Consider the following 26,838-nt stretch of genomic DNA (forward strand, 5'->3'; position numbering starts at 1 on the left):
ACACCAAAGGGAAACCACCTACACAACCACTGGCACTCTGTGACGGGCTCCTCAAAGTCCAGAGCAGGGTCCCAGTGCCCTCCCCAACGGCAACGCCCCCACAGGGATGGTGGGTCCTAGTTACTTCTTTGCTTAGCCGTCTACAATTAAGCTGAGAAGTATTTTTGACAAAAATAAGTCTGTTTTCCATAAGTATTCTTGGCACCAAACCAAACTTCATAATCACTGTAGCTTATGCAAATGCTCTATCAAGGGCTGCTTGGATACGCGAGGGCTTTCAAAATATTTTCTTATAATTGCTGATAGAAATGCCTGAAAATATTTTCACACCATATTTTGCCTGAGAAAAACATGGGCGCATTCTCTTTCTCAATACCGCATGCTCTTAATAGAAGATGCTCCTTTGATGTACTGGAAAGAGCTTTGGAATTCTAAGAGCTCTGGGCTCAGTCCTGCTTCCCTGGCTTAGGAACCTCGGGCAAGTCATGCAACCTTCTGGAGCCTCGTTTCCTCACCAGCAACACAGGGATGATGACATGCCTCTCCTAGTGCTGCCATGGGGACCACAGAGATGCTGCAAATAAACACAGAGCCTGGCCCACAGCAGGCAAGGGAGGAGGAGAACATCCACGAGCCCCACAGACGTCACAGGAAGTCATCACAGGCCAGACACGTGTGTCAAAGGCCACAGAATTTACCATCAAATTTCACGATCTGTGGCCATTTGGTCAGGGGGTAGAGATTGATGTTTTTAACATGAATAAAGAAAATGAGTGATAGAAACTGTGTAACAGGGTGATGAGCTTAACATTTGATGGGGACAAGCTATTTTCAAATATTCTTTAGCTTTTTATAAGCATGCAAATAATTGATGTGAGAACAGGCCCAGTAATGCTTTAATTTATCTGTTGAGGCAGGTAACTTAGCCGCCACTATTAACAATTCTTTATTAGACCAACACAAAAATGTGTATCTATCTGAAATATATTTCAGGTTTTTAAGAGATTTCATAACTCTTCCTTATTGCATGCCGTATTCTCCTCAGTTCCAACTAATGAAACTCTGGACACTCTGCAAAAATAGGTCTCTGAAGTAGCCTTCTTCTTAAATTCTCGAACATTCTGCTCTCCAGTAAGAGAATCAGAAAGGCCCCTTACGCCTTAAGTCTCCTAAAGTAAAGCGTGTGCTTGCTCCACCGTGTTTATACCCCTTGGAGATAATGGGACAGTCAGTAAAGCTCAGGTATGCCAACAGAAAATGCCCAAGAACAGTTTTATCTTGATGAAACCCTCCCAACAGACTCTTTCCCTTTGAACTAATGAAATAAACAAACTGAGCTCCTGGGATTTCTTTTACTCTTATAATAACCAACTTGCCCGCTGCCCTTGGGGTTTCTTCACACTAGATTCCAAAAGTACAATCAGCATTCCCTCAAATACCTGCCGAACCCCTGCTCTGGGTCCCAAAACGGGTGCTCGGGAGACCCCAGGGATCCAAGCCACGAGCACGTGTGCTCTCTGCCTTCATGGAGTTTAGGGTCTGGAGGGGACATAGGGATGTTAATCAAATAGTCGTACTAATCGGGGTATAATTATAAACGATGAGAAAACCGGTGAAGGAAAAGTTCCCAGGCAGGGTTAGGAGAGCAGAGAACAGCAGACTAGACGAACCTGCCCAGAAAGGGCCATTTGAGATGCTAGTTAATTAAGTGAAGAAGGGTGACAGGGGTCCTAAGAACACTAGGCAGAGAAATAACACATGCAAGAGTCCTGGGGTAGAAGGTACTTTCAGCCGGGGACACCAAAGCACAGAGGGCAGGGGGAGAATGGCAAAGGGTGAGGCTCTACAGAGGCAGGGGCCAGGATACACAAGCCCTGCAGACCATGCTAGGGATACTGGTCTTAATTACAAGAGCGCTGGGAAACCACGGAAAGCTTTTAAGCAGGGAGAAATATAAATGGGGCCATTATACTACATAGACCAATGCCAACTGCAGAGAATGAGGAAGAAAGGGCAAGAATGGATACAGAAAGACCGTTTGGAAGCAATCCTCGGAGGGAAGGTGGCAGCCTTGAGTTGTGGGGTGTGGAGCTAGAGAGAAATGGAAAGCCTGAGCGATACTTAGGATGGTAAACTGACAGGAGGGGTGAGGGAAGAAGGAAGTGCTAGCCTGTGGGTGGACAGTGTGCCATTTGCTGACGGTGGTCCAACAAAGGAAGAACTCTAGAGAAAACCATCAGATCGATTTCAGAAATGACAAGTTTGAAGTACCTGAAGCGTCCACGTGGAGGTATCTGCCTAGCTGGCTATCTGATAAACGGACATGGAGTACAAAACGCCCTCCTTGTTAATAAAAATGGAGTCATCGCATGGGCGTGAATGAGGTTGCCTAGGGAAAAACAGGCAGTCGAAGCAGGAGAGAAGGCTCTAAGACAACCCTTGAGAACCCACTTACAAAGGGGCTGAGGCAGGGGAGGAACAGCCCCCGAGGCGGGGGGAAGACCAGGCAGACACACTGGCACAGAAGCCAAGCAAAGCAAGTGCTTCCAGAAATAGGCTGAGAGGTTGGCAAAGATCTGAAACAAATTATAGGCATTTATAGAAATGGAAACCAAAGCCACCGAAGTGAAACGACTAATGGGAATTAGTCTAGGCTGTAAGTCTACCTCGTTAAAACTGTTCTCACAAGCAACAGGAAGATATTTAACTTAAAAAAAAAAAATTAAACATCACGTTGAATCTCTTCTTTTTACAGATGAAGACACGTTACAGAGCAGGAGTGACCCGATCACGGTCCCCAGGCTGAGAGGTAACAGAGCCAGGATGTGACGGCAACTCTGCTCACCGCTCCGGGCCCTTCTCCACCTCCCCTCATTCTGTGCTGCCTTTGCGCACCCCGTGGCAGGCCTGACTCTTGCACACTCAGTGTGATGGCTTCTTTCACTGACACGCGCATGGAGACAAACCCTACTACCCAAACCCAAAATTTGCTGAGCTAAGCAGGAACACTCTTGTTTTTCAGACTCACCTCTTTGATTGTGCTGTTTCTTCCCCTCCATGAAAACCACCATCTTCCTCCCTTTCTGGGCATCTTATCCCTCATGATAGATTCCACCGTGGCCTGTTTTAAATGGATGGTAACATAAATAATGGAACCAAAAAAAGATCAACTTAGCACATTCAAACCAAAAGGCACACACATGCAAATTAAAGTAAGATTTAAAAAAAAAAAAAAAATCAGAGAAAACACAACATACTATTTGTGAATTAAAAATTTTTGAGAAGCAAAACCTAATGGAGTCCAAAATTACATTAAGATAACTTAAGCATGAAGACTTAAGAAGATGTTAAAGGAATCAACAAACAACAAATAAAATACAACACAACAACAACAGAAAAAGAAAGCATTGAAAATCATTAGTGATTAGTCAGACCAGAGGTTTTCAAATTAAAGGGGTTTACTGATTAAGATATTGTTATTCTCAATAAGATGCTTGTAAAATAAAAAATGAAATGATTAACATGAGGTAGAGGGTAAACAGTCTTCCACGAAAGGTAAAACGCACAGGATCTTTTTAGCAAATGTAAGTTTCCAAATTGTGACACACTGAGTATTAATAGATGCATCTGATTTAAAAGCTCAAGGATTAGAAAGAAAATTCATACTCTTGCCCTAAATAAATGCCAATGGAATAGGAGGAGATTAAATGTTAATTAATAATTTTCTTTATAAACCAACTGTACTTTAATAAAATAAATTTTTTTAAAATAATTATAATTTTCCACATATTTCCAAAGAACAAAATAGCCATCTTGAGGCTAATTCCAGGACCAAGGTAAATGTTATCTAATTTCCTTTCCTTGGTTTACAGAACTATCAGGTAGCTGATACCTCAGCTAGTAATGAAAGGAAGATTTAAGTCTTTCAACCGAACGAACGAGTTGCAGGTAAGTGGAAAGAGAAATAATTCACATATTTAGCCTGATGCGTGCTTCTATCATTTAAAAATCCCTACCTGACACAAAAGAAAACCACAAAATACACCAAAAAGCAAACCATGCATACCCAATTCACGAACAGGACAAGTCATGAAGATGTCAATTACCCTATTCCATCCATAAATATAACAAAACTCCAAGTAAAAAAAACTACCAGGATTCTTTCCAAACCTAGACAAACTGATTCTAAAGTTCAATTATAAAACAAACAAATAAAACTCGCCAAGAAAACTCAGACAGAATAATAAGTAGGCATGAGCCTTCATAAAATTTATTTTATTAAAATACATTTAAAAACCATAGTATTTAAAAGAACGCAGTGTTGGGACATGAATAAACATGTTGATGCAACAGAAGACAAAGTCCAGAGATAAATCTAAATTCACGGAGGAAGCAGTCATATGATAGAGTTGTAACTGCCTATCAGGGGGAGAAAGAGTTATCTAATGAAAGGTATCGGGATGATTAGGTAGCTTTGACAGACCCTCTCGGTTGCTTCCCTGGGGGAATCATCCCGTTTCTTTCTTGCCAACACAGCCAACACTTTGCTCGAGAACCAGACTACACTGTACAGGATGTTCTGGGAAGGCAGGCTCACCTCCAGGGGAGGAACTTCGATGGGTCAGCACCACTTCGACTGGCCCTTCCACCGTGTTGCCAACAACTGGCTTGGAGGTGGTCATGTGACCAAGTTGTGGCCAATGAAATGTGAGAAGCCTGCCTCTATCCTTCCTATTTTGGATGCGAGATGATGGGTAAAACAGTCATCTTGGGATCGTAAAGGGGAAGCCAAGGAAATCAAAGAAGCTCACCCAGACTCATCAAGCCTGAAACTACCAACCTCTAACATTCTTACTGTGGCAGATAATAAACCCCTATTATTTTAGGCACTTGTAGTCACTCTGTTTCTTGCAACCAAAGCATCCTGATTCAACAACCAGCTGAAGAGGAAAAAAAAAAAAACAACTGATTTGGTTCCTGACACCTCACTCATGACTCTCAAAATATCCAAGTGTGCTACAAAACCCAGCAGCCACAAAAGAAAACGGTGAAAAATTCTACATATAAAGATAAATTCTGTATTAGATAAACACCGAAAACAGAATGCAAGAAATTACTGACAACCTGTAGGAAGATTGAGAACGCCTACCACAAAGACTAATTTCTTTAAGTTCAGGAGGCATTTCTTTTTCTGTGAACTTTATCACTAAATATCTAGTGCATCGTTCTTTCTTCTTTCTGAGCTGTTCAGAGCTGAGACATGTAACATAAAAGTCTGTCCTGGGCCACGGATGCTATGCAGAAGCTGCCGAGGACAAAACAAAACCCACTCTGGGGAACATGCCCTTGGCCCCGTCCAACAAAGGATACTCACAGATAAAGCACCACCAAGGACGAGGTCACAATCCCAAAGCACGCACACACACAACCACAAAGGAGCGAGCAGGGGCTCAACGAAGTCGGATTAGACCTTCAGGAACCTCAGAGATGAGAGTTCCGACAGACCACAACATCCACGGCAGCACAAAGCGCTCGCTAAGCACATGAGGGAGGCAAGTGTGAGACGTGGCCTCTGCAGCAAAAAGAACGTAGCATCTGGTAGAGAGACTCAACGCCGGAAAACGGTCAATCCCAGGCGAGGCCCAGGGAGCCGGCAGGGGGAGGATGCGGGCACAGCGGGGCCGCGGCGGTGCGTCTGCCCCTCGCCCTGCCTCTTCCCTGCAGCCGCTCACCTGCGCTCAGGTGCAGCTACGAGCTGCCCGGAGCCCACACCTGCTCCTACTCGGCCCATCGGCCCCAGACCCGCTTCCTGGCTGGGGGATGCCTCATGCTGACGGTGACACCTGGCACCTGGTACAGCGCCTCCCTGCGCCCAACCCTGCTGCCTGCTCCCACCCGTCACCCTTTCTCCCCTCATCTCCCTTGGGCTCAGACGTCGGCCCGTCTGCTCTGCCTCCACCTGTGTCCCTGGCACGGCGGGTGCGGGGACAGGGGACTGGAGGGGGCAGGGCTCAGACCGGCACTGCCTTGATTGCGAGGACGGGGGAAGGACAGTCCAGGTGCAAGAGAGACCCTGACGTTTACGCCCTTGGACTTCCGAACAGCACAGTGTAATTCACCTCGTGGTTTCTAAATTAAAAGCTAAGTTCCAACCCCCCACATTCATCTCGCCATCATTTTCCATGTCCCTTTCTGTCTCATGGTAAAGCTCACCTTTGGCAAAGGTTTCTGGAAGGCCTGCATCGCCAGGAGCAGAGGTGCCGCCGTTGTCCAGTTATAGTACCTGACACGAAACAACAAAAAAGATGTCAGAAGACCAAGGCTCAGACTGAAAACCTCATGTCCTGAGAAGCGGTCGTGGAAGGCTCTGGAACCCCAGCTGGGTCCTTAAAGAGCCCATGACTGTGGCCAGCACCCCGGCCCAGCCCCCCCCACATGCCCCGCCCTTGCAGGAGCCCCTCCTCCATCAAACCCACAGCGGCCACGGCCGTCTGGCACGACACACGGTGTGGCGGGCGACCAAGAGGCCAGCTGAGAGCAGCCCTCGCCCCGCAGCGCATCAACCACCAACGCGCTGGGGCGTTTCTTGCCACCTTTCAAGGAAAAGAAAACTAGGACCCTCAGTTAACACATAAACGTCCATGGCTTCCTCTTGGAGAGAAAAGTTTGCCAACAGTCTGTAAAAACACGTGCACGCCCCTTGACCCTAGACAACGGAGCTTTCACGGGGTGTGTGCACAGTCTATCGTGCGACACCCGCCCATCATACGGGCCGAGCCCCACGGGCCAAGGTTGTGACATCACACCTCCCATCATGAAATCTCATGCAGGTGAGTGTAGACGCCCCGGGATCCAGTTATGTCAACGCTCTCGCTATATGGTGACACAGCATTTTGCCAAGAGTGACACAGCATTTTGCCAAGAGTGAAGAGACAGCAGTAGACTTTTAACAGAGACTTAATTTCACATATTTCCAAGAGCTATCGTCCAGGTCTCTAGAGTTGAGAAACTGAAGCTGAAGCATTATCACACGACAGCTGAAATGACTTTCGGGAGGAACTTACTTATTCCCGATCTTCACCACAAGATTGGGGTCGTCAATGAGGGCAGGGTTGTCCACAAACTGCTGATATGACACGGCTTGTTCCAAAAACGCATCTGCGAAAGCAAGCATAGGGAAAACATAAGGAAAATTTGGTTCAAAAACCAGGCCTGTTTTTCAGTCGCTCATGTTCACAGGTATTTTGAGAGTTTATACGTTCCAACTGTGCAGACAATCCTATAAAATCTATTTGCAAAGGGGGCTTCCGTTACTTTGGGGGCAGTGTCTGCACATAAATGGAGGGAGGTGGGGCGTTCGGAGGATGGGGGGCAGGCTGACCCTTAATCAGTGCACACGCGCTTACGCGGCAGCAGGCGCGTGGGACTATGGTAAACACACGTGTCTGCAGAAGCAGACGACCGGGGAGCAGGGCTCAAGGTCCGGCCACCCGGGTTTAAGTCACAGTCACTGGTGTGACTCAGTTCCCTCACGTGTAACGTGGGAATAGGAACCTCACCTACCCCCTCGGTAGTCGTGAGGATGAACAAGTCACAAATGAAAGCACGGTGACCTGCCTAAGGCAGGCTGGGGGTGGGAAACACCCAGGGCCACCAGGGCCAGGAATCATCAGCTGGAATGGCTGACTGCATCGACTGGGGGTCTCAGGGCCACCTCACCACGTAACTGGTGTAAGATGCTGGGACACCACTGTTATAAGTAGGGTGGGTGCCCCCTTCGGATGCAGCCGGGATGTGTCCCAGCACTTGCTCAGACATCCCTCCCTCCTCCGGCACTGCTGCACACTTGCAACGTACTGCGTTTTCCCCGTGTTGACGCTGCCGCCCTGGGACACCCCTTGCAGGACGGGCACACGCTGTGCTCTGTGAGCACACTTGACGACCCGTGACCCCAGTGGCTTTGCTGTCGCCTGGAGCCACGTGTGACCCACAGAACCCTGAGGTCAGCCAACTGCCAGGCAGCAACATTCGGGTCCTGAGCAACAGTGGGTCACGTGTGCTCCACTAACCGGGCCAGAGAACATCGCCCGTGACCTGAACGCATTCTAGGAGCCCAGGCTTCGAGCCGTTCCCAACAGCGGCCACCAGGGGGAGCTCTTGGCTTAAGCCCGGCTCCGGGACGGTACCTTTGGTGATCTCCCTGTTGTCGCTGAGGCCGCCGCACAGGGAGATGGCGATGGACGGCAGGTCCCTCAGGCTGTCCGAGGTGCTCTCCATGCCACTGTCAGCGCCAGAGCTGCCCACGGACTGCGGGGACTGGTTGGCTGAGCGGGCTCCGTTGTCGCTGGCGTGTTTTGTGAGCCCAGAAGGGTCTCCGCTGGAAGCAGAAGAGTGGAACGGGCTGTGAGGTCTCACATGGGTATCAAGGGGCTCTGGCAATCAGAGGAGCCAATGATTTCATCCCAGGACAGACTTTCATTCAGGCACCATGACAAAGACAGACAAGCTCAGTGAACGACCTCAGGAGGGAAGACGGTCATTTTTGGCCTCTACGTCTCCCTGCACCCTCTCCCAGACACACTGAAACCGACGGAAGAGAAAGCACGCTGTCCTAAGAGGCCACAGTCCTCTGCTACATGCTCCGAGGATCTGGCCCTCCCTGCAGATCACGGGAGAACTGAAGATGGGCCCCCAATGGCCACGGGGGACTCTCCCCTGGGGAGGGACAGGGCCACACAGCTGCCCGCTCTTGGCCACTGATTCGGGCTGCGGGCCACTGACCACTGCGACACCACCCTGGTGCCATCGGGGAGGTGGCCTCGTGCCTGCGTTCCCGCTCAGGTGCCACCTGGGGACACGCCCACCCACTCTCATCTCCACAGAGGGTCCACTGCTTTCACTGGTTTCTTCTCACAGTAAACCGTGAGCCTCCTGCGGCCTTTGCTCACTCACTTTCTAATCAAATGTAAGGAAAAGGCAGACTCCCGGATTAATATTCAGATTACAGAAACTGATACGAAGAATAAAAAGGATGGTTACTTTTTGGGAAAATACAGGGCAGCGACTTCAGGATCCATGTCTGTGAGGTCATCCAGGTAGACGCCGTCGGCACCAAGGTGTCTGCTCCGTTTGTCTAAAACAGCAGAGGGGTCAGATCAGAGCACCGTTCTCCAGAGACAACCTCATGGACTTCTGAGCATCTCCAGAAAGGGGACTTGAGCACAGTGTGCAGATGCTGCAAGAAACCCAAGAGCTAGAAGCCAGCGGCACAGCGTCGCCACCGAGGCCGACGGCCCAGGTTCACATGCGGCTCCCACCCTCGCCAGCCGTGTGGCCTGGGCCGGTGGCCTAACTTCGCTGAGCCTCAGCTCCCCAGCTGGGAAGGACCTGAAGAGTACTAAGCACTCAATATACTGACACGATTACTATTGTTATTATTATTGGTATTAATGGCATGGGTTTTGTTGTTATTATTATTACTAAACAATAACGCTTTCGTTAAGCACTTCCCCATCAAGACTCTGAAGCACAGTACCCTAATGAGGGTACCATCGGCCCTTGGGCACCATGACTGCAGCCTTCCAGTTTACTCCTGCTGGAGAATTACGTCACTGGTTCATACAAACCTAGAACACTGCACAAAGCCACACGGCTAACAGACAGGCTTAACGTCATTCCTCCAGACAGGCAACCAGGTGGCCATTCAGCTATATGTAAGGAGCCCCCACTACGTGCCAACCACTATTCTAAGTACCACGGAAACAGGTAAACAGACCAAAAAGATTCTTGACCTTGTAGAGCACATATGTTCTAGTAGGGAAGTCAGGCAAAAAAAGAAACAAGGGATCATTTGAAATAGTGACACACAGTACGCAGAAATTAAAACAGGATAATGCACTAGAGAGAAACTAGGGGCAAGGGGAGAGGGGGCACAGATTAGCTTAGTCATCAGCGTCTTGTGCAGTCCCAGCATGTGCTGGATCCCAGCACCCCTGACCTGCACAGGGCGGGGCTCACCACACCATCCCCGAGGCCTCCTCCAGGCCGGATTTTCTATGACTACATTCTGAGAACTCACATATTCAGCAAAAGGGTACGGACCGAACAGGAGAGATGTCCTGTTTCCACTCTGAAGCACCCCGAACTTTGGGGGGAAGAAGCTGTAGTTTGCCGAGCCCCAGGTTCGCAGGAGGGAGCTGGGAAGCGCCGGCATTCTCACCCTTTTTCCTAGAAGGCGAATCCGTCTTGCTGGCTGTGGGGGCAGCACTGGCGGAGAGGGCTTTGGACTCTTCAATCGTAGGCAACGGGGGCGCTGCAGCTCCTAAGGCCTCAACATCTTCTTCGTTCGCGAACTCAATCTCCGTCTGCGGCTTGTTCTGCTCCAACAGCGGCTGCACGGGAGACGCCCCAGCCAGTGTCGGTGACTGGTCACTAAACGCGTCTGAAGATTCACTGTGGATGGCTTGAAAGTGCATCTCATCACAGACTTCTCTACTGTTCAGCGGGCTGGACTCTTTCATCTTGTGTGCAGATGACTAGATCAAAGGGGCAGGGAGGGAGAGAGAAGGTCAGAGAGAAACTGAGTCACCAAAGAACAACCGGGCAGGCAAGGATCTCCAGAGCCATGCCCACACTTGGCAGGACACGGTGAAGCCTCGGAAGTCACCTGGTGATTCCGTACCTGCCAAAAGGTCTGGAAACCAAGGACAGTACTTCCAAAGTGAATGAACTTTCACAGAAAACATCAACTACCAAAGAGCAGTGAGTGAGATTAGCAACAGAACGCAAACGTCCAGCAGGAAAATGGGAAGTGTATTCACACCACAGGGCGTTTGCAGTAATAAGAATAACAAGTGAATTACGATTACACCCAACAACATGATGAATCTTGCAAAACTAATCTCTGCTGTTAGAGTCAAGATTGGGTTTATCCTGGGGGTTTGGGGGGGGAGGGCGGGCGGTCAGTTGGAACAGTAACTGCAAAGGGTTGGAGGGTTTCCAAGTTCTGATTTAGCCCCACTTCCTGGCCTGGGTGCAAGTCACGTGGACACGTTCACAGTGTGAAAATTTACTGATCTCAGCACTTAGGATCTGGGTATTTCTCTGCCCGTGTGTTGTATTTCAACGAAGTCTACCCCCCCAAAACGTGAATGAACAAGGGCAGACTTGGTGGCTGGTTCACATGAGTGGGAAATTAGCATTCCTGTCTCTATCTCTCCAAGGAGTTTCCAGTTATGGAAAAGATTTATCCAAACAGAAACCGAAATGCCATTTGTGGGCCAGAAAGTGGGGAGAGGGTATGCATTTCTGTATCTGATCCCACAGCTTCGAACACAAATGGAAACAATGCAACAGCAGATCTGTGGCCGGAACTGTTTTGCCAGAAGAAGTGATGGGTTTGCACTTTCGTGCCGTTTCTCCAGCAACAAACGACGTGAATTTGTAAAGATGGTTGGCTGGGTCAGCACTGCCACTTGTGGGCAGAGAAGTCATCATTTTCCGTGGAAGTTAAATAACCTAGAAAGCGAATTAACCCCCAACTCCAGCCGCAACAGACCTAGTCTCCAAAGAGCTGCCCCTCTTGAGTCATAGTAGAAATGCTTTCCATCTTCACTCACTCACTCATTCATTTATTCATATCACAAAGATTTACTGGGGATACAAGAGGCCGTAGCATCTTCCAAGGATCTTACAATATTATTATTTTTTTTAAAAAAAAGCCCCAGCTTGCGATATAATTCAAGGTTCTTGTAATACATTGGAATATGAAATAAAATTTCTTGAAAGAAAGAACTGTGCCCATTACATGTTTTTCCAAACTACCTTCGGTGCGTAGCAGAACTGAGCAGGCGGCGGGCGGGGGGGAGCTTACCTTTGCGGCTTGGGGCAATTCTCCCCAAAGCCAGAGCATTTCTAGATTATCCTTTTGCATTGTCCTGTCCACAGACTTGCTGACCAATTCCGAATCACTTTTAGGTGTTGAAGGTCGGGAAACTGAAGGACTTAAGAAAACACAAATGCATGATTAAAGTGGGAAGGGAAACATTTAAAACTTGTTTTTGGCCCAGAATTCTAGGGTTCAGGAGAGCCCAGAAAAATGCACCCAACCCGCCACTGCCTTATGTCCACGGCTTCATGACTATCCCCTCTGTGGCCACCAGGGGTCGACAGAACACGCGCCAAGGGGGAAGGTGCTCCCAATTTGCATAGCCCTGTCCCAACCTGCCGCCAAATTCCAAGTAAGTAAGGATGAAAAGAAGGAGCATTTAAAAGGGCAAGTTGGAAAAAAGAGAGATGGAACGGGAAACTGATCATGGGCCAACTTTACCACAAATAACTCACTAACGTGGCAGGGACCTCCAAGCTGAGATTTTGCAAAATATTATATCTTCCAAGAATACTTCAAAGATTCCTATTTGCTAAGCTCTTCCTGCAACAACACATCATGATGCTTAATTCTCAGACCAGCTTTTAAGTGGCTGTAACTTGGGTTTGCCTCTCTGCGTTTTCTACATTTTCATTCCTGAGCCCTGAGCCATCATACCTCTGTCCAAGCACAGAAACCATCACCTTATCTACAGAGTTCTCACAGCCTTCTAAGCAACAACCGGAGGAGAAGGAAGACCCATTTAATTACCTCTGGTCTTCCGTCTCCTGCACCGTTTCCTCTAAGATGACAGTTTTAAATGATGTGAGAAAGAAAGCCCCTGTAATTTTCCTTTTGCACCTTCTCTCACAGACCTCACACAGTCTCCCCTAAGTCACCTCTCATCCACGTGCTTGGTTTCATTTATCTGCTCGAGTTAGATGTCAGCTCCAAGGGAACAGAACTTTCCTGCCAGGACAAGGAGAGCCCGTGGAGGACACACAGCCATGTTTCAGACAAACAGGGACCCTGAATGGCTAAACTGCTCCTGGCTCTCTTTAGTCCAGCCATTCGGACAAACAGACTAAATGCTGCTTCTCGCCATCGTTTCATACTGAGGGGGACGCTGGCTGGTCCCTCCTCCCTGGGCGCCCGGTGCCCTCCACCCATGTCAACGGCACGTGGCAGCCCTCGGGCTCCGCTTGGCCAGTCTGCGTAGAGGAGGACCCTGAGATAGCATACCGTGGGCGTGTAAACGATGGGACACCTCTACACGCATGAGCGTGCATGCGCGCGTGCACACACACATATACACACACACGCACTCGTGCCCATAAGGAAGGAGTCCCCGGAGAAGGAACGCTGGGCCCTCCAGACATCTGAGAGGTGAAGCGTTCATCACCTCCGATCTCTCTTGCTTCCTCTAGTTTCCTAAGTCTGCTTTTCTCCAAAGGGTCAGTGCTTTTCTGGCACCGAAGTGTCCAGAATTACACGTTCAGCATCAGTGACATGCGCAAATGGAGCGCTGTGGCCTCCAGCGAGGGGCCTTTGTGCCGACAACTGTGACCTGGGTCATTCTTTCTCCAGAGGCGTCACGGGGGAAAATCCATCGTAACTGGCTTCCTGCCCTCATCGGCGCTGCACCCAAACCTCAAATCATTTGTTTGAAAAGAACACAATTTATTTATATTTTGTTATAAATTCTTTGGAACAATACATCGTCTTACCCACCGCACAAAATGAAGTCAAGCCCTTTAGACTGGGCCTGCTCTGGAGACAGGTGTTGGCAAACGTTTTCTCTAAGACGCCAGGTAGCAAGAATTCCAAGCTTTGTGGGTTATGTGATCTTTGCAGCAACTACTCAATTCTGCCCGCGCGGTGCAAAGGCAGCCGCAGACAATATATGGACAAACTGGCTGTGCCCCATAAAACTTTACAGAAACAGAGGGTGGGCCGGACTGGGGCCACGGGCTGTAGTTTACCAAACCCCACTCTAGAAGAATGCACACACTGAACACGGCTCTCTGTCACCCCGCTCAACTCCAGAATCCCTAACATTCTGATCCTGTGATAAAAGCTACAAGCCATACGGTTTCCAGAGGCATGCAGGTGGGCAAATTCATATTCACAAAGGACCCAGCCCTGTGTGAGCCATAAGCCAGACGTGCCACCTCTCACATTCACTGTGCCACTACAGTAAACGCTGGCTCCCAGGCCGCACCAGCCTCTCGGAAGGATGCTGCACCCAAATACGTGAGCACAGTCGGCGCCCTTGTTGAGAGAATTCAGATAGACAGAAGATGAATTAGGAAAAAGACTCCCAATGCTGACTGTGATCGATGAGAAAGATGGTTCCAAAATTTCTAATACGATCACCAAATATTAGACTTTTAAGATAAGCGTTGTTCAAAAGTAAGCTTCAAGGTCACTGATTGATTTTCATAACGAATGCATTTATTAGCCATAATAGTTTTCAGCATTTTTCCTGAAATCCCAATCAGGGACATCCGTTATAACTGCTCACAACTTAGCTGATCTCATTTGAAAGTGGCCTTTCTTCTGCACAGTAAGCTGTGAGTGAAGTACGTCCTGAGATTGGGTTCTTGAATCAAAAAGAAAAACGGTTTCCCAGGTAGAAGTTAATCACAGCTTCTCTGTTCAGGTTTCTAAAGAAAACCCTGTAAGTCTACAAAGCAGGCAGGTCAAAGCGTGGGCAACGTTGAGGGAATGGAGGCAGGAATCTAAGCCCTCTGCCTCAGATGAAGACTCTAACCTAGGATCCCAAACCTTCAAGTCCATCCTATGCTATTCTCCAAAATTCTATGCTACAAATGCTGTGGAAACATCTGATTATATTACGCAGAAAGTCTATAAGCTATTTTTTTTTAGGAATTTTTTTTTTTGATGTAGACCATTTTAAAGTCTTTACTGAATTTGTCACAATATTGCTTCTGTTTTATGTTTTGGTTTTCTGGCCGTGAAGTGCGTGGGATCTTAGCTCCCCGACCAGGGACTGAACCCACACCCCCTGCCTTGGAAGGTGAAGTCTTAACCACTGGACCGCCAGGGACGTCCGGGAAGGTCCATAAGCTATTTAGTGAGTTATAATAATAACTCTCCTTATGCTTAAGCAACATCTTAAAAAAGTCTCGTAAACTTATTTGTTGAACAACCCCAGACACAAAACAGAGATCATATTCCCAATTTTCAATGCACTGTCGTATTTTTCAAAGCACTTCACAAAATTAGAAAGAATTATATGCGTGACCCTAATTTCCAGAGAGTTAAATTTAGTACTTAAAAAAAAAAAAATCTAACCATCGACAAAGGCTTAAAATGAAAGGAAAAGTAATAATCTATACGTATTTTCTTCATAAGTGATTTGGTTAGTTGGTAAAATAGATTGGTAAGAGTTAAATCTACATTTTCAGTTCATAGAATCTATATGTATTTTCCACATAAGTAATTTGGTTAATGGCAACACACAGTTCTAAGAGTTAGATCAAAGTTTTTATTATCAAAGACATCCACGGTGGGAAGATGACCCATCTACCTTTCCGAAGCGTGGAAGTGGGAAGACTGTGGAGGGCAAGAACTAGAAAGACCGCCCTCAGCCGCAACTGCCAGACGAGGGGGGCTCCCCCTGCAATCTGTCAGGCTACTGGATGCCACGTGATCCACATTAAAGGAGAGAGAAATCACAGGTCAATTCAATTAAACAAAATTTCTTATCAATTATTTGGCTACTCTCCCCGCTAACATCTTTAAGAAAGTGAAGGTACTTGGGCATCGAACAATAGCAGAGGATCACATGTTGAAATCACTAAGAAATCAACATGAATCTTCTGAACCACAGAAGCAGGACACTGCCAAGACACCCATTTCACTTTCTATTTCAACCATAGGCCCATAAACGCTTGCTTTTCTTGGGTCAGAATTTAGTGCCTAATCAAATGACTTACTCCAAAAGACTGGATAATTTGGGCTGGTAACTGTCTCTTAAAAGAAAACACATAAACCCAAGTATGGAAATGTATCTATTTATCCTAACTTGTAATTGCATTTAACAGTGGCCAGATCACTTAATCTGACGTGGTCATTCTTCTAGATTCACAGAGCCAAACACGAAAGACAGAGAAACATATTCAGGATTGTGTTTAAAACATTTGTTTAAAATGCTTAAAATTAGAGTGTTTGAACAGATTTTTCTACCTATTAGTGGTTTCTAAATATTCCACATCATTTTCTTCCTAAAAGTACTGTGTTTTTTCCCTCAGGGTTTAACTCCACAGGCCTAGGGAAAGAATGTACAAGGTTCTAGAAAGGTCTTACACCTGCACTGTCCAATATGATAGCCACGGGCTGCATGTGGCTACTGAGCATTTGAAATGTGACTGGTCCACACTGAGATGTTCTGTATATATGAGATACACGACTCCAAGGCTTATGAAAATGAGAATTGAAACAGCTCAATAATGTTTTAAAAAACTGATTACCTGAAATGAAAATATTTTGGATATACCAGGTCATTGAAATAGATCATCAAAATTAATTTCATCAGTTTCTTTTCATTTTTTAAGGATGGTTACTAGAAAATTTTCAATTACGTATGTAGCTGGCATTATGTTTCCACTGGACAGGGCTGGCCTGAGGACAGACAGACCCCCATGAGGGGACCCCACAGGCCCCCAGCCCCACATTCACTGTCACGGTCCCGGCTAGAAACCAGGCATGTGATGCATCCATTTTTCTCCAACCTCAGCCTCAGCACACGGCGCTGACCGTGCCATCTCATCAATGAGATTACGCGGGTCAAACTGGAACCGGGAGGGGCGTCTATGTGAGCCTGGCTTCAGGTGGGAAGCCCTGCAGCAAGTGCCAGGGCTTAGGGGCTCCGAAACCTCCCCTTTAGACCAGAAGCAAACCTAACACGTTAGAGGCACGAGTAACCTGAGGATGGCGCTGTCACTTAGATCAGTGCTTCCCAACCTCTTTTCTATTCTCGCCACACCTCCGGGACCTTTTTTTTCCCGATAGCCCTCCCTCCACCATGAAACTGTAACGCCATGGATATACCATGCATCTGCTTATGTACTGTGGCCCTCTGGAGGCTACCCACTATTATAGTATCTAAGATTTTTTTGCCACCCCAGAACCAAGTTGTGTCCCGACAGGGGTGATATTATCCCTGCAGAGAAGGCACGCTTCGGTTCTGTCCCCTCCCCAGTCCTGAAAACTGCTCAGAAGGGCTCACATATCCTCACAGGTTTCACAGCCTTCAAGGCTTTAGAGTCTTCCCCGCACACCGAGCAGCTCTGGTTCTCCAAGTTGATACAGGAAGTCTAGGGCCCCTTGAGAGCTCATTTCAGGGAAATCAATATTCGTAAACGCAGCAAGGGAAGAAGGCCTCATTCTCACAGCCCCGAAGGACCGCAGGGGCCCCCGAAGCAATCTCTTTGCTCTTGAATCCCACTTCAGGGCTCAGTATCCAGAAAGGCTCCGTCACCTGTCTGCTGCTGTTGACAATTAGCTTTATGTAACTTAACAAGTGGTTGGCCTTTCAGTGTCTCCTGGGGAAGCCAAGAGCCATATCTGTAGTTCCATTTTGCCATTAGATAGAAGTTTATGATCGGCACATTCTCTGGTTTTAATCCTGATCTGTACCTCCTACTCTAAACTGTGTTTTTTCCAGTCCTACTTTGTTTCATTTTTTACTTAGATTTCACCAGTTTATTAAACATGTTTCCTGTAACTGACTTGGAATCCTCTGGACCAGGACAGGTGAACACACACGTACACACACCAGCCACTCACCTGGCACTAGGTGACCACTCTCTGTCGGAATTCGGGTAAGATGCTGACTGAAGGTAAGTCATGACTGGGGAAAGGTTTTCCTTAGGGATAGCTCCTTGGAATGGAGGTATATCATTAGAAAGAGTTCTGGAGACCAAAAAAAAAAAAAAAAAAAAAAATTAAAGTCAAAGAATTATTAGTGATAGATTCATAATAAAGGCAAGTTTCCATTTTTTCCTTGATTATCGCTAATACTTCATAGATTAACATGATCTCCTTTTAAACTACCCCGGCGGGACATCCCTGGTGGCGCAGTGGTTAAGAATCCGCCTGCCGATGCAGGGGACATGGGTTCGAGCCCTGGTCCGGGAAGATCCCACATGTCGCGGAGCAACTAAGCCCACGCGTCACAACTACTGAGCCTGCGCTCTAGAGCCTGCGAGCCATAACTACTGAGTCCATGTGCCACAACTACTGAAGCCCATGTGCCTAGAGCCTGTGCTCTGCAATAAGAAAAGCCACCTCCATGAAAAGCCCATGCACCGCAACGAAGAGTAGCCCCTCTTGCCGCAACTAGAGAAAGCCCTCATGTAGCAACGAAGACCCAATGCAGCCAAAAATAAATAAATAAATAAGATTTAAAAAAATAAAATAAATAAACTACCCAGGCATATTCCAGGCACATTCCAGGACAGGAATGGACAGGAAAAAAGTGACTCAGAGAAATGTTTTGTGTGCTCATGCTTTGGCTGAATTATAAATGTAAAGTGATTTTGTTCAAGAATTGGGACTTAGACATGGCTCGATGACCACACTGCTTCTTACTTACACTGTAGGGCCTACGGAGTTGTCTTTCACATTTCACGTCTCAAAAGCCTGAGAGGTAGATGGGGCCCAAAACCGTACCCAGAGGGTTAATAAAACTCTTGCCATGTACGGGTGAGCTACCAAATCCCTGTATGGCCATACACAGATAATGTTTCGTCCAGCAGAATTAAATAAATGTCACAACCAATTGTAGTCTTATCATTATGAAATGGTTGCAAATCTACCTCGTTTCAGGTACAGCATGCTCAACGAAATAGGATTCACTATTTCACTCACGCAGGGGCCACTGGTCTCTATTTTTGGATGGTATCTGAAATACCTAACACTAAGTTCTGGAACTAAAAGCCATGCAGGGAAGGCGACTGTAATGAACCCAACCACCCAGCTGCTGAGCCCACAGCGGATGAGAGGCCACAGTTAGGAAAATCGACGTTGCCAATGTGCCTTTATTTTCAGCCAGGAAAAAAAAAAAAAATTCTATTCTAAATAACAAAGCAGAGCTTAATCCTGATGGTCCTTCTCCCTTTTTTTTTTTAATTGAAGTATAGTTAATTTACAAGGTTATGTTAGCTTCAAGTGTACAGCAAAGCGATTCAGTTACCCATCCTTCTCCCTTTTGTGTTAACTAGACACAAAAACAATGAGCAAAAATTACACTGAATTACATAAAAATATGAAACATCAAATATTCTTTACAAATGTACTGGCTTTTAAAAATGGCATTTTTCACCAAAATAGTAATACCCAGAAACAGCATTCCGCCACACTATTAAAAGCAAAGAAAAAAGAACAACAGGTGTCCATTCAACTTTGGGCCTCATCAAAATTGAAAAGTCTGCTTGTGGAGAAACCGGTCATGTTCTACATTCACCTGTGGCCCTAAGTCTATAACAGATTGGCCTCCAGCTATCCATCAGCCCAACTACCGGGCTCACAGGTGGTGCTCAAATAGGAATAAGCGGGTTCTGAAACAACGGTTTCATGCATGAAGTATTCATTTGCTGAGCTCCTGTTTCTTGGTTCTGATCTGGAAAGCTGGAGTTACCACCAAGGATGTTACCAATCGTCTCTCTGTCACAAGCTACATCCCATCTTTATGCTACTCTAGAATCGGGCCTGCAGGAGTCCAAAATTCAGTCTCAAATGCATTAACAGAAGAGTAAGAAATTCTGGGGGAAAAAAAGTTTATAAGAATAATCCTACCGTGGGGCTTCCCTGGTGGCGCAGTGGTTGAGAGTCCGCCTGCCGATGCAGGGGACACGGGTTCGTGCCCCGGTCCGGGAGGATCCCGCATGCCGCGGAGCGGCTGGGCCCGTGAGCCATGGCCGCTGAGCCTGCGCGTCCGGAGCCTGTGCTCCGCAGCGGGAGAGGCCGCAACGGTGAGAGGCCCGCGTACCGCAGGAAAAAAAAAAAAAAAAAAAAAAGAATAATCCTACCGCAATCCCACTGCTGGGCCAATATATGGAGAAAACCACAATTCGTAAAGATACCCGCACCCCAATGTTCACAGCAGCACCATTCACAACAGCCAAGACATGGAAGCAACCTAAGTGTCCATCAGCGATGAATGGATAAAGAAGATGTGGTACATATATACATAGTGGAATATTACTCAGCCATCAAAAAGAATGAAACAATGCCATTTGCAGCAACATGAATGCACCTAGAGATCATCATACTAAGTGAAGTAAGATAGACAGAGAAAGACAAATATCGTACCATATCACTTATATGTGCAATCGAAAAAAAAAGAGATACAAATGAAATAGACCCACAGACATAGAAAACAAACTTACGGTTACCAAAGGGAAAAGGGGGGAGGGATAAATTAGCAGTTTGGGATTAACAGATACACACTAGTGTATACAAAATAGATAAACCACAAGGACCTACTGTAGAGCACAGGGAACTCTAGTCAATATTCTGTAATAACTTATAAGGGAAAAGAATCTGAAATAGAACAGATATATACATATATATATATATGTATATATTAAAAAAAATGAATCACTCCTGTACACCTGAAACTAACGCAACATTATAAATCAACTATACGTCAATTTAAAAACAAATAAATAAATAAAAGGATCATCCTAAACAATGAATTCACCCAGTTCTAGCTGAGGCCCTGCCTTTCACCCACACGTACCTACTGCTGTCCTGCAGCTCGTCCGAGCTCATCTCTATGGGGAACATGTCTTCATCCTCGGACGTGTTCGTGTTGTCGTCCCGCTTCAGGCTGTCCAGCTGCAACTTCCTCCTCCTCTTCCTTCGCTTCTTCACTAAAGAGCCACTTGAAGGGGTCTCGCTGGGAGGTAAGACCTGCACTGACGTGTTGGGGTCCAGGCTTCTCATCCAATCTACGGAGCTCCTCCTCAGCTGGGACTCCATCCTCGAGGCTCCTTCCGACAGGATCGGGGAGGTGGCCAGGTGCACGGGGATCACCTCCTGAAAGACAGAACCCATTTCCGAGAAGGAGCGCCGTTAGTTGGCGTTTAAGGAGCCGGTGGTGCCGACGACCCACCAGTGCTCATTCTGGAGCCCAGGCGCGGGGGGCAGTGGGGAGCACAGGGCGTCACGGCGATCTGCAGACGCGGCTGCCGAATTTGACAGCTGGTCATAAAGTCGACAAGTCGCTAACTGCCATTTTGTACTGAATCCTGCGTTTTCGTAATTATAACAAAGCGAGGTAATTATCAGTTATTTCAGGCTACCAAAATTCCACTTGGTCTGAAATTTCCAGGGTAAAGAGGAAAAATGGGCTTGGAGTCATTACATTACCCTGGGAACTGGACTCCGTTTTGCACTCTGTGTGCGTGTGTGTGTGTGTGTAAGAGAGAATGTGTGTGTGTGTTTTTAACATGCACTGAATTAGGATAATAATAATTTTTAAAGAAAACATCTGACAGTGTCCCCACACCGTGCCCCAAGTGCCCACCTGCACCAGAGCACACCTAGGTATGCGGCTGTCAAGTGATTAGGTACTGACCCTCTTCTCTACAAGAAAACAAAAATAACAACAACCAAAAAAAAAAACCTCCACCGCCTGTCAATTTAATAGTTGTTTTATAATGATTCACCAGTTTTTTAAAAAACTATAGCCATCATTTTATTATCAAATGACTCATTTCTTATCAGAAACCTGGTAACAGGTAGTAAAAAATAGGGTTCCACCTCTGATGAGCTATGTGATCTTGGGCAGAGTCACTTAACTTCTGAGTCTGTTTCCCTCATCAGAAAAATGGAAGTGATAATCCTGACCTTACGGAGTTGTCAGATAAAAGGGAACAACGTAACTACTGAACATACAGCCTGACACATATGCAAAAATTCACAAACATGAATGGATAACAACAGAAAACGGTATTGGAACAGTGGGAATCAGCAGTTTTACACAGGAAGCTTTGGGAGATGCTGTTTACTGTCGTCTGCCCGAAGTTGCAACAGAACTGAACAAACAAGAGGAGTCTGGTGCTTTGGAAAGCGTGAAAGCTGCTCGTGAACTCTATTCTCCTCTATCAGGAGAAGTAAATGAAATTAATGAAGCTCTATCAGAAAATCCAGGACTTGTCAATAAATCTTGTTACGAAGATGGTTGGCTGATCAAGATGACACCCAGAACTAGGTGAACTAGTGAGTGAAGAAGCATATGAGAAATACATAAAATGTACTGAGGAGAGACAATGGAACCCCTAAATAAACTAGTTTGAAAGAAAATCTAGGGAAAAAAAGAAGTAAAGAATATATACAAAAGAGAGGGGGGATTAACAAGCATGCTGCTGATCGTTTAAAGTAGCTTAGAGAGGGACTTCCCTGGCGGTCCAGTGGTTAAGACTCCGCACTTCCACTGCAGGGGGCTCAGGTTCGATCCCTGGTCAGGGAACTAAATCCCGCAGGCCGCGGCATGGCCAAAAGATAAATAATTAAATAAATAAAGTGGGTTACCGAGCATCAGACAATGTGCTACACGTATAAAATCCACATGTGAGCGGGAAGGCTGAGGCTGGGAGAGACCGTGGCACCTCTGGGAAGACCAGAAGGAAGCAGAGCCTGGGATGTTTTTGTCCTGAAATTGAAACTATGGGCATTCATTTTAGAGCCTGGAGCTATTTAGAGCTGTTCCTCTATAAAGGCTATCTTCTCATAAAGGAACTAGTTCAAGTGGTTTTTACTGAGGAATCTCTACATCAGATCCCTTCAAAGTGGCTTTCCCAGTGAATGAAAGAGTAAAAACAAACGGTTTGTCTTAGAAGAGAACATGGGGGTAAATCTTCATGACTTGGAACTCGGCAAAGGACTCTTACATGTGACAACAAAAGGACGAGCCACAAAGAGAAAACAGATAAACTGGACTTCATCAAAATTTAAAACTTGTGTGTTTCAAAGGACAACATCAAGAAAGTGAAAACACAACTCACACAATGGAAGAAAATATTTACAAATCGTCTACCTGATAAGGGACTCGTATCTAGAATATATAATGAACTCTTACAACCCAAGGATAAAAAGACAAATAACCCAATAAAAAAACGATCCAAGGATCTGAATAGACACTTCTCCAAAGAATACACACAAATGGCCAATAAGCACATGAAAAGATGCTCAACATCATGAGTCATTAGGGAAACGCAAATCAATACCATGATGGGACACCACCTCACACCCACCAGGATGGCTAGGATCACCAAGTCAAAGAGCAAGTACTGATGAGGGTACAGACAAATCGGAACCCTCGTGCACTGCTGGTGGGAATGTAAAATGGGGCAGCAGCTTCGGACAACAGCCTGGCAGTTCCTCAGTGGTAAATTCAGTGTTACATATGACCTGGCAATTCCACTCCCAGGTATATACCCCTCAAGATGAAAGCATGTGTCTATACGGAAACTTGTACACAGCGTTATTCACAACGGCCAAAAGGTGGAACACAAACCCAAGGGTCCACCAACACGTGAAAAGATAAACGAAATGTGGTAAACAGATGCAGTGGACTATCATTCGGCCATACAATGGAATGAAGTACTGACACAGCCAGAACACGGATGAATCTTGAAAACATTACGCTACACGAAAGTCAGGCACAAAAGACCACAAACAATGTGATTCTATTCAGGTGGAAGTTCAGATTAGGGAAATCTATAGAGACAGAAAGTTTGATTAGTGGTTGCTCAGGGCTCGGGGTGGTGGGGAGTTAGGGCTTCAGGGATAGGGGAGGGGTAGCTAAAGGGTACAGAGTCTATTTCTGAGGTGATGAAGATGTTCTACAACTGACTGCGGGGATGACTTGCATGTATCCGTGAAAACACTAAAAACCACAGAACTGTACACGTGAGATGGCTGAAGCACATGGTGTGAGAATGATATCTCCACAGCTGTTAAACATCTTTTCATAGTAAAAAAGTAATGTGATTTAGTCACTCACTAAACAAAAACTAGAACATTTCAGCCGTCTGAGATTTGACACGCGAGTATAACTTGCATTGCTTTTGGATGATGGTTTCAGGCCAGTGTCATTCAACTCCTCTGTCTCCCTGGAACCAGGGAGCGAACGCATCAGGCTGGGACTGCCGAGTCTTGGGTAGACATAGCACACACTCACCCTGTGGCTCAAATCCCCAGGACAGGTAAACAGCTACTTTTCTCCTCTTCCGTCACCCACACAGCCGGCCCCGGTATCTCCTCTCCACACACGCTCCCAGACGAGCCCTGCTCAAAGCTCAAAATGCGGGAGAAAGCTTCACCACCCAGCCTTCCTTACCTGATCGTTATCAGTCTCTTGAACAAAAAATGCTTCTCCATTATCTCCCAATTTCATGTGCAAATCCACTGCTTCCCCATTGATTTCTATGTCAACCTGAAGGAAAAACATATGTTCTTCATCACAACAGGAAACCTCACGGGCAATGACCAGGTCTCTACGTACACTTCAGTCACACACATCCCCAAGATATCTCATAGTTCCAAACCTCCGCTGGTCACTCCGGTCAAGAAACGGAGTCTACTCCCCCACCACCAGCACCACCATCCTGGGTCCATGCAAGCTTGTGATTGCCCCAGTGAGAGAGCACAACACAGGTAAGGCCACGTGGCTTCCGAGGCTGGACCAGAAAAAGAAGGCAGAGTCCGCCCGGCTCCCTCCCTTGCAGCCAGCCGCCATGGTGTGAGGAAGCCCAGGCCACATGGGGAGCCCACGCGGAGGCGTCTGGGTGACAGCCTCGGCTAAGAGTCCAGCCAAGGGCCACCAGCCGAGTGAGCAAGTGCATTACCCAGGGTCCCAGCCCCCAGCCCTGAGTCTTCAGCTGAGGCCCCAGGCGGCAAAGAGCAGAGACGGGCCAGCCTGAGGCACTTGCTGTGAATTCCTGACCCACAGAACCCCCGGAGCTTAATAAACAGTTGGTTTATGCCACTAAATCTTGGAGAAATTTACACAAGCATAGAGATCAGAACAATCTGAGTAACTGTCAACTCAGGGACCAGCCCTTTCCAACGGAAAGCTAAAACTCGGGGTCCGCGAGGAGCTCCGGATACGTAAGGCTGCAGAAGTGCGAGGATTTTTGTCTAAGGAGAGAACCCGTCCCCCAGGTCACGTACCACCTTCTCTCGGGAACGCAGGACCCCCATCTTCCCAAAGCGGACGTGGAAGGGGGAGCACTGCAGGTTCCCGTTGGGCTGGCGGACCACGATGATGTCAATGCATCCGGACAGGGTGGCAGGGTTCAGCCCCTTGTAGAGCTCCTTCACGGTGACAAACACCTGGCCTGCCAGCTGCCCGACGTAATTCATGGTTTGAGCCTAGGAGACAGAGACACAAGGTGCACAAACGATTAACTCGGGGCAGGCTCCAGAGCCAGTCAAGGTGAACGTGCCCGCGCCGCACGCCCGACTTCAAAGACACCCAGCTCAGGGCATCTGGCTCCCCTGGAACGGGCCCCACCCAGCGCTCCCCACCCCAAGCCCTGGCCACCCCAGGAGGCCTGATCTCCGTCGTCACCGGGCTCTTCCTCTCTGAGTCCACAGTACGTGCGGCGCTCGCTCTTGCATCACGTGCAGGTTTTACAGACCAAATCTTCAGACTCTTGGGAAGAGAGACTGTATTTGAGACCTCTTCATACTCCCCACCACGCCAAAAAGAGTAGGTGCTTAATAACGCTGGTAGAAAAAAGTGACTATTTTTACTCGAGAAGGAAAAAATAAGTGACTTTTATTTTGAACAGTTTCCACCCTGGTCCTTCTCTGCCCGCCTGATGCTCTCCCATCTCGAGGGACACTTGCGCTGGGCTTCGGTCTGTCTGCCCAGACGATCAACCGAAGTCCACTCAGCAAACATCCAGGGCCTCCACTCCACCAGGGGTCTGGCGCCGGGAACACAGATTAAAAAGACGCAGACCCCGTCCCCCGGAGGGACTCAGGCTCGTGAAGGAGAGAGAAGGAGAACACACGTCCGCGTGGTCGTGTCTGCTTGGACTTAAGGAGACGCTGAGGGACTTACGTCCAGGGAAAGAGGAGAGCCATCCCAGAGGAGCCGACAGTCGACGGGTGGGGAGCAGGGCTGGGATGCTCCCCGGGAGAGGAAGGTGGACAGGCCGCCGCAGACAGACAGGTGTGCGCACAGGCACAGAGGGGGTGGCGCCTGCGGCAGAGAACACGCAGGGGGAGGACGAGAGCAGACACCTGCCAGGAGACTCAGAAGGTGCTTTGTAGCAACTGAAGCCGTCGGGGACTCGGGAACCACAAGATCGGGATGCGATCCGTGATTTAGATAGAGCGCTGTGGTAAAAATGTAGAAGGCGGCCAAGGAAAGACACTGAAGGCAGGAAGACCAACCTGTGGCTTCTGGTGATGGTGCCGACAAGACAGGATGCCAGCCTGAAAGGCGGCAGTGACTGAAGAAACGAGGCAGAGCGCCAATCCGGGAGATGCTGGGGCACAGGGCAACGGGAGCCCCGCCGGCGCCGAGCCCTGGCCCTCCTCACAGCTGGGGCTCTGACGGCCACCCCGGCGTGAGCCACACCCGCCTGGCTGCCCAGCCAGGTGCAGCGACGGCGTGGTGACCCCTCAACAAACTTAAGACAGGGCTGCCACATGACCTAGCAATGCCACCTCTGGGTATACAGTCGAGAGAACTGAAAGCTAGGTCTCAAAGAGAAAACCTGCACACCCGTGTTCACAGCCGCATTACTCCCAACAGCCAAAAGGTGGGAACAACCGAAGAGGCCACAGATGGATAAATGGATAAGCAGAATGCAGTATTACAGACACAGTGGAATACTACTCAGCCTTAAAAAGGAAGGAAACTCTGGCACGTTACAACACGCATGAGCCTTGAGGGCATTACGCTGAGTGACACAAGCCAG

At 47.5% G+C, this 26,838-nt stretch overlaps 1 protein-coding gene across 3 annotated transcripts in view; it reads right to left on the bottom strand.

Annotated features, from left to right (window-relative positions):
* Positions 1–26,838, bottom strand: part of LPIN1 (lipin 1) — a 68,554-nt gene that overhangs the window by 27,800 nt on the left and 13,916 nt on the right. For 2 of the 3 annotated variants that reach the window (XM_027113797.1, XM_027113796.1), the window contains exons 2-12: positions 25,076–25,276; positions 24,243–24,338; positions 20,637–20,935; positions 17,681–17,806; positions 11,873–12,002; positions 10,220–10,535; positions 9,040–9,133; positions 8,187–8,377; positions 7,065–7,158; positions 6,214–6,283; positions 3,029–3,121 (exon numbers count right to left, since the gene is read on the bottom strand). In XM_027113797.1, coding sequence (XP_026969598.1) covers positions 3,029–3,121; positions 6,214–6,283; positions 7,065–7,158; positions 8,187–8,377; positions 9,040–9,133; positions 10,220–10,535; positions 11,873–12,002; positions 17,681–17,806; positions 20,637–20,935; positions 24,243–24,338; positions 25,076–25,267 — 1,701 coding nt within the window. In that variant the 5' untranslated portion in view covers positions 25,268–25,276. Of the gene's footprint in view, positions 1–3,028; positions 3,122–6,213; positions 6,284–7,064; positions 7,159–8,186; positions 8,378–9,039; positions 9,134–10,219; positions 10,536–11,872; positions 12,003–15,419; positions 15,528–17,680; positions 17,807–20,636; positions 20,936–24,242; positions 24,339–25,075; positions 25,277–26,838 lie in introns of all 3 variants that reach the window. The other variant, XM_027113795.1, reaches the window with a different exon arrangement.

Source organism: Aethalodelphis obliquidens, unplaced genomic scaffold (genome assembly GCF_003676395.1).
Source record: "Aethalodelphis obliquidens isolate GAN/ISIS:26980383/991018 unplaced genomic scaffold, ASM367639v1 scaffold12, whole genome shotgun sequence".
Classification (NCBI taxonomy): Eukaryota; Metazoa; Chordata; class Mammalia; order Artiodactyla; family Delphinidae; genus Aethalodelphis; species Aethalodelphis obliquidens.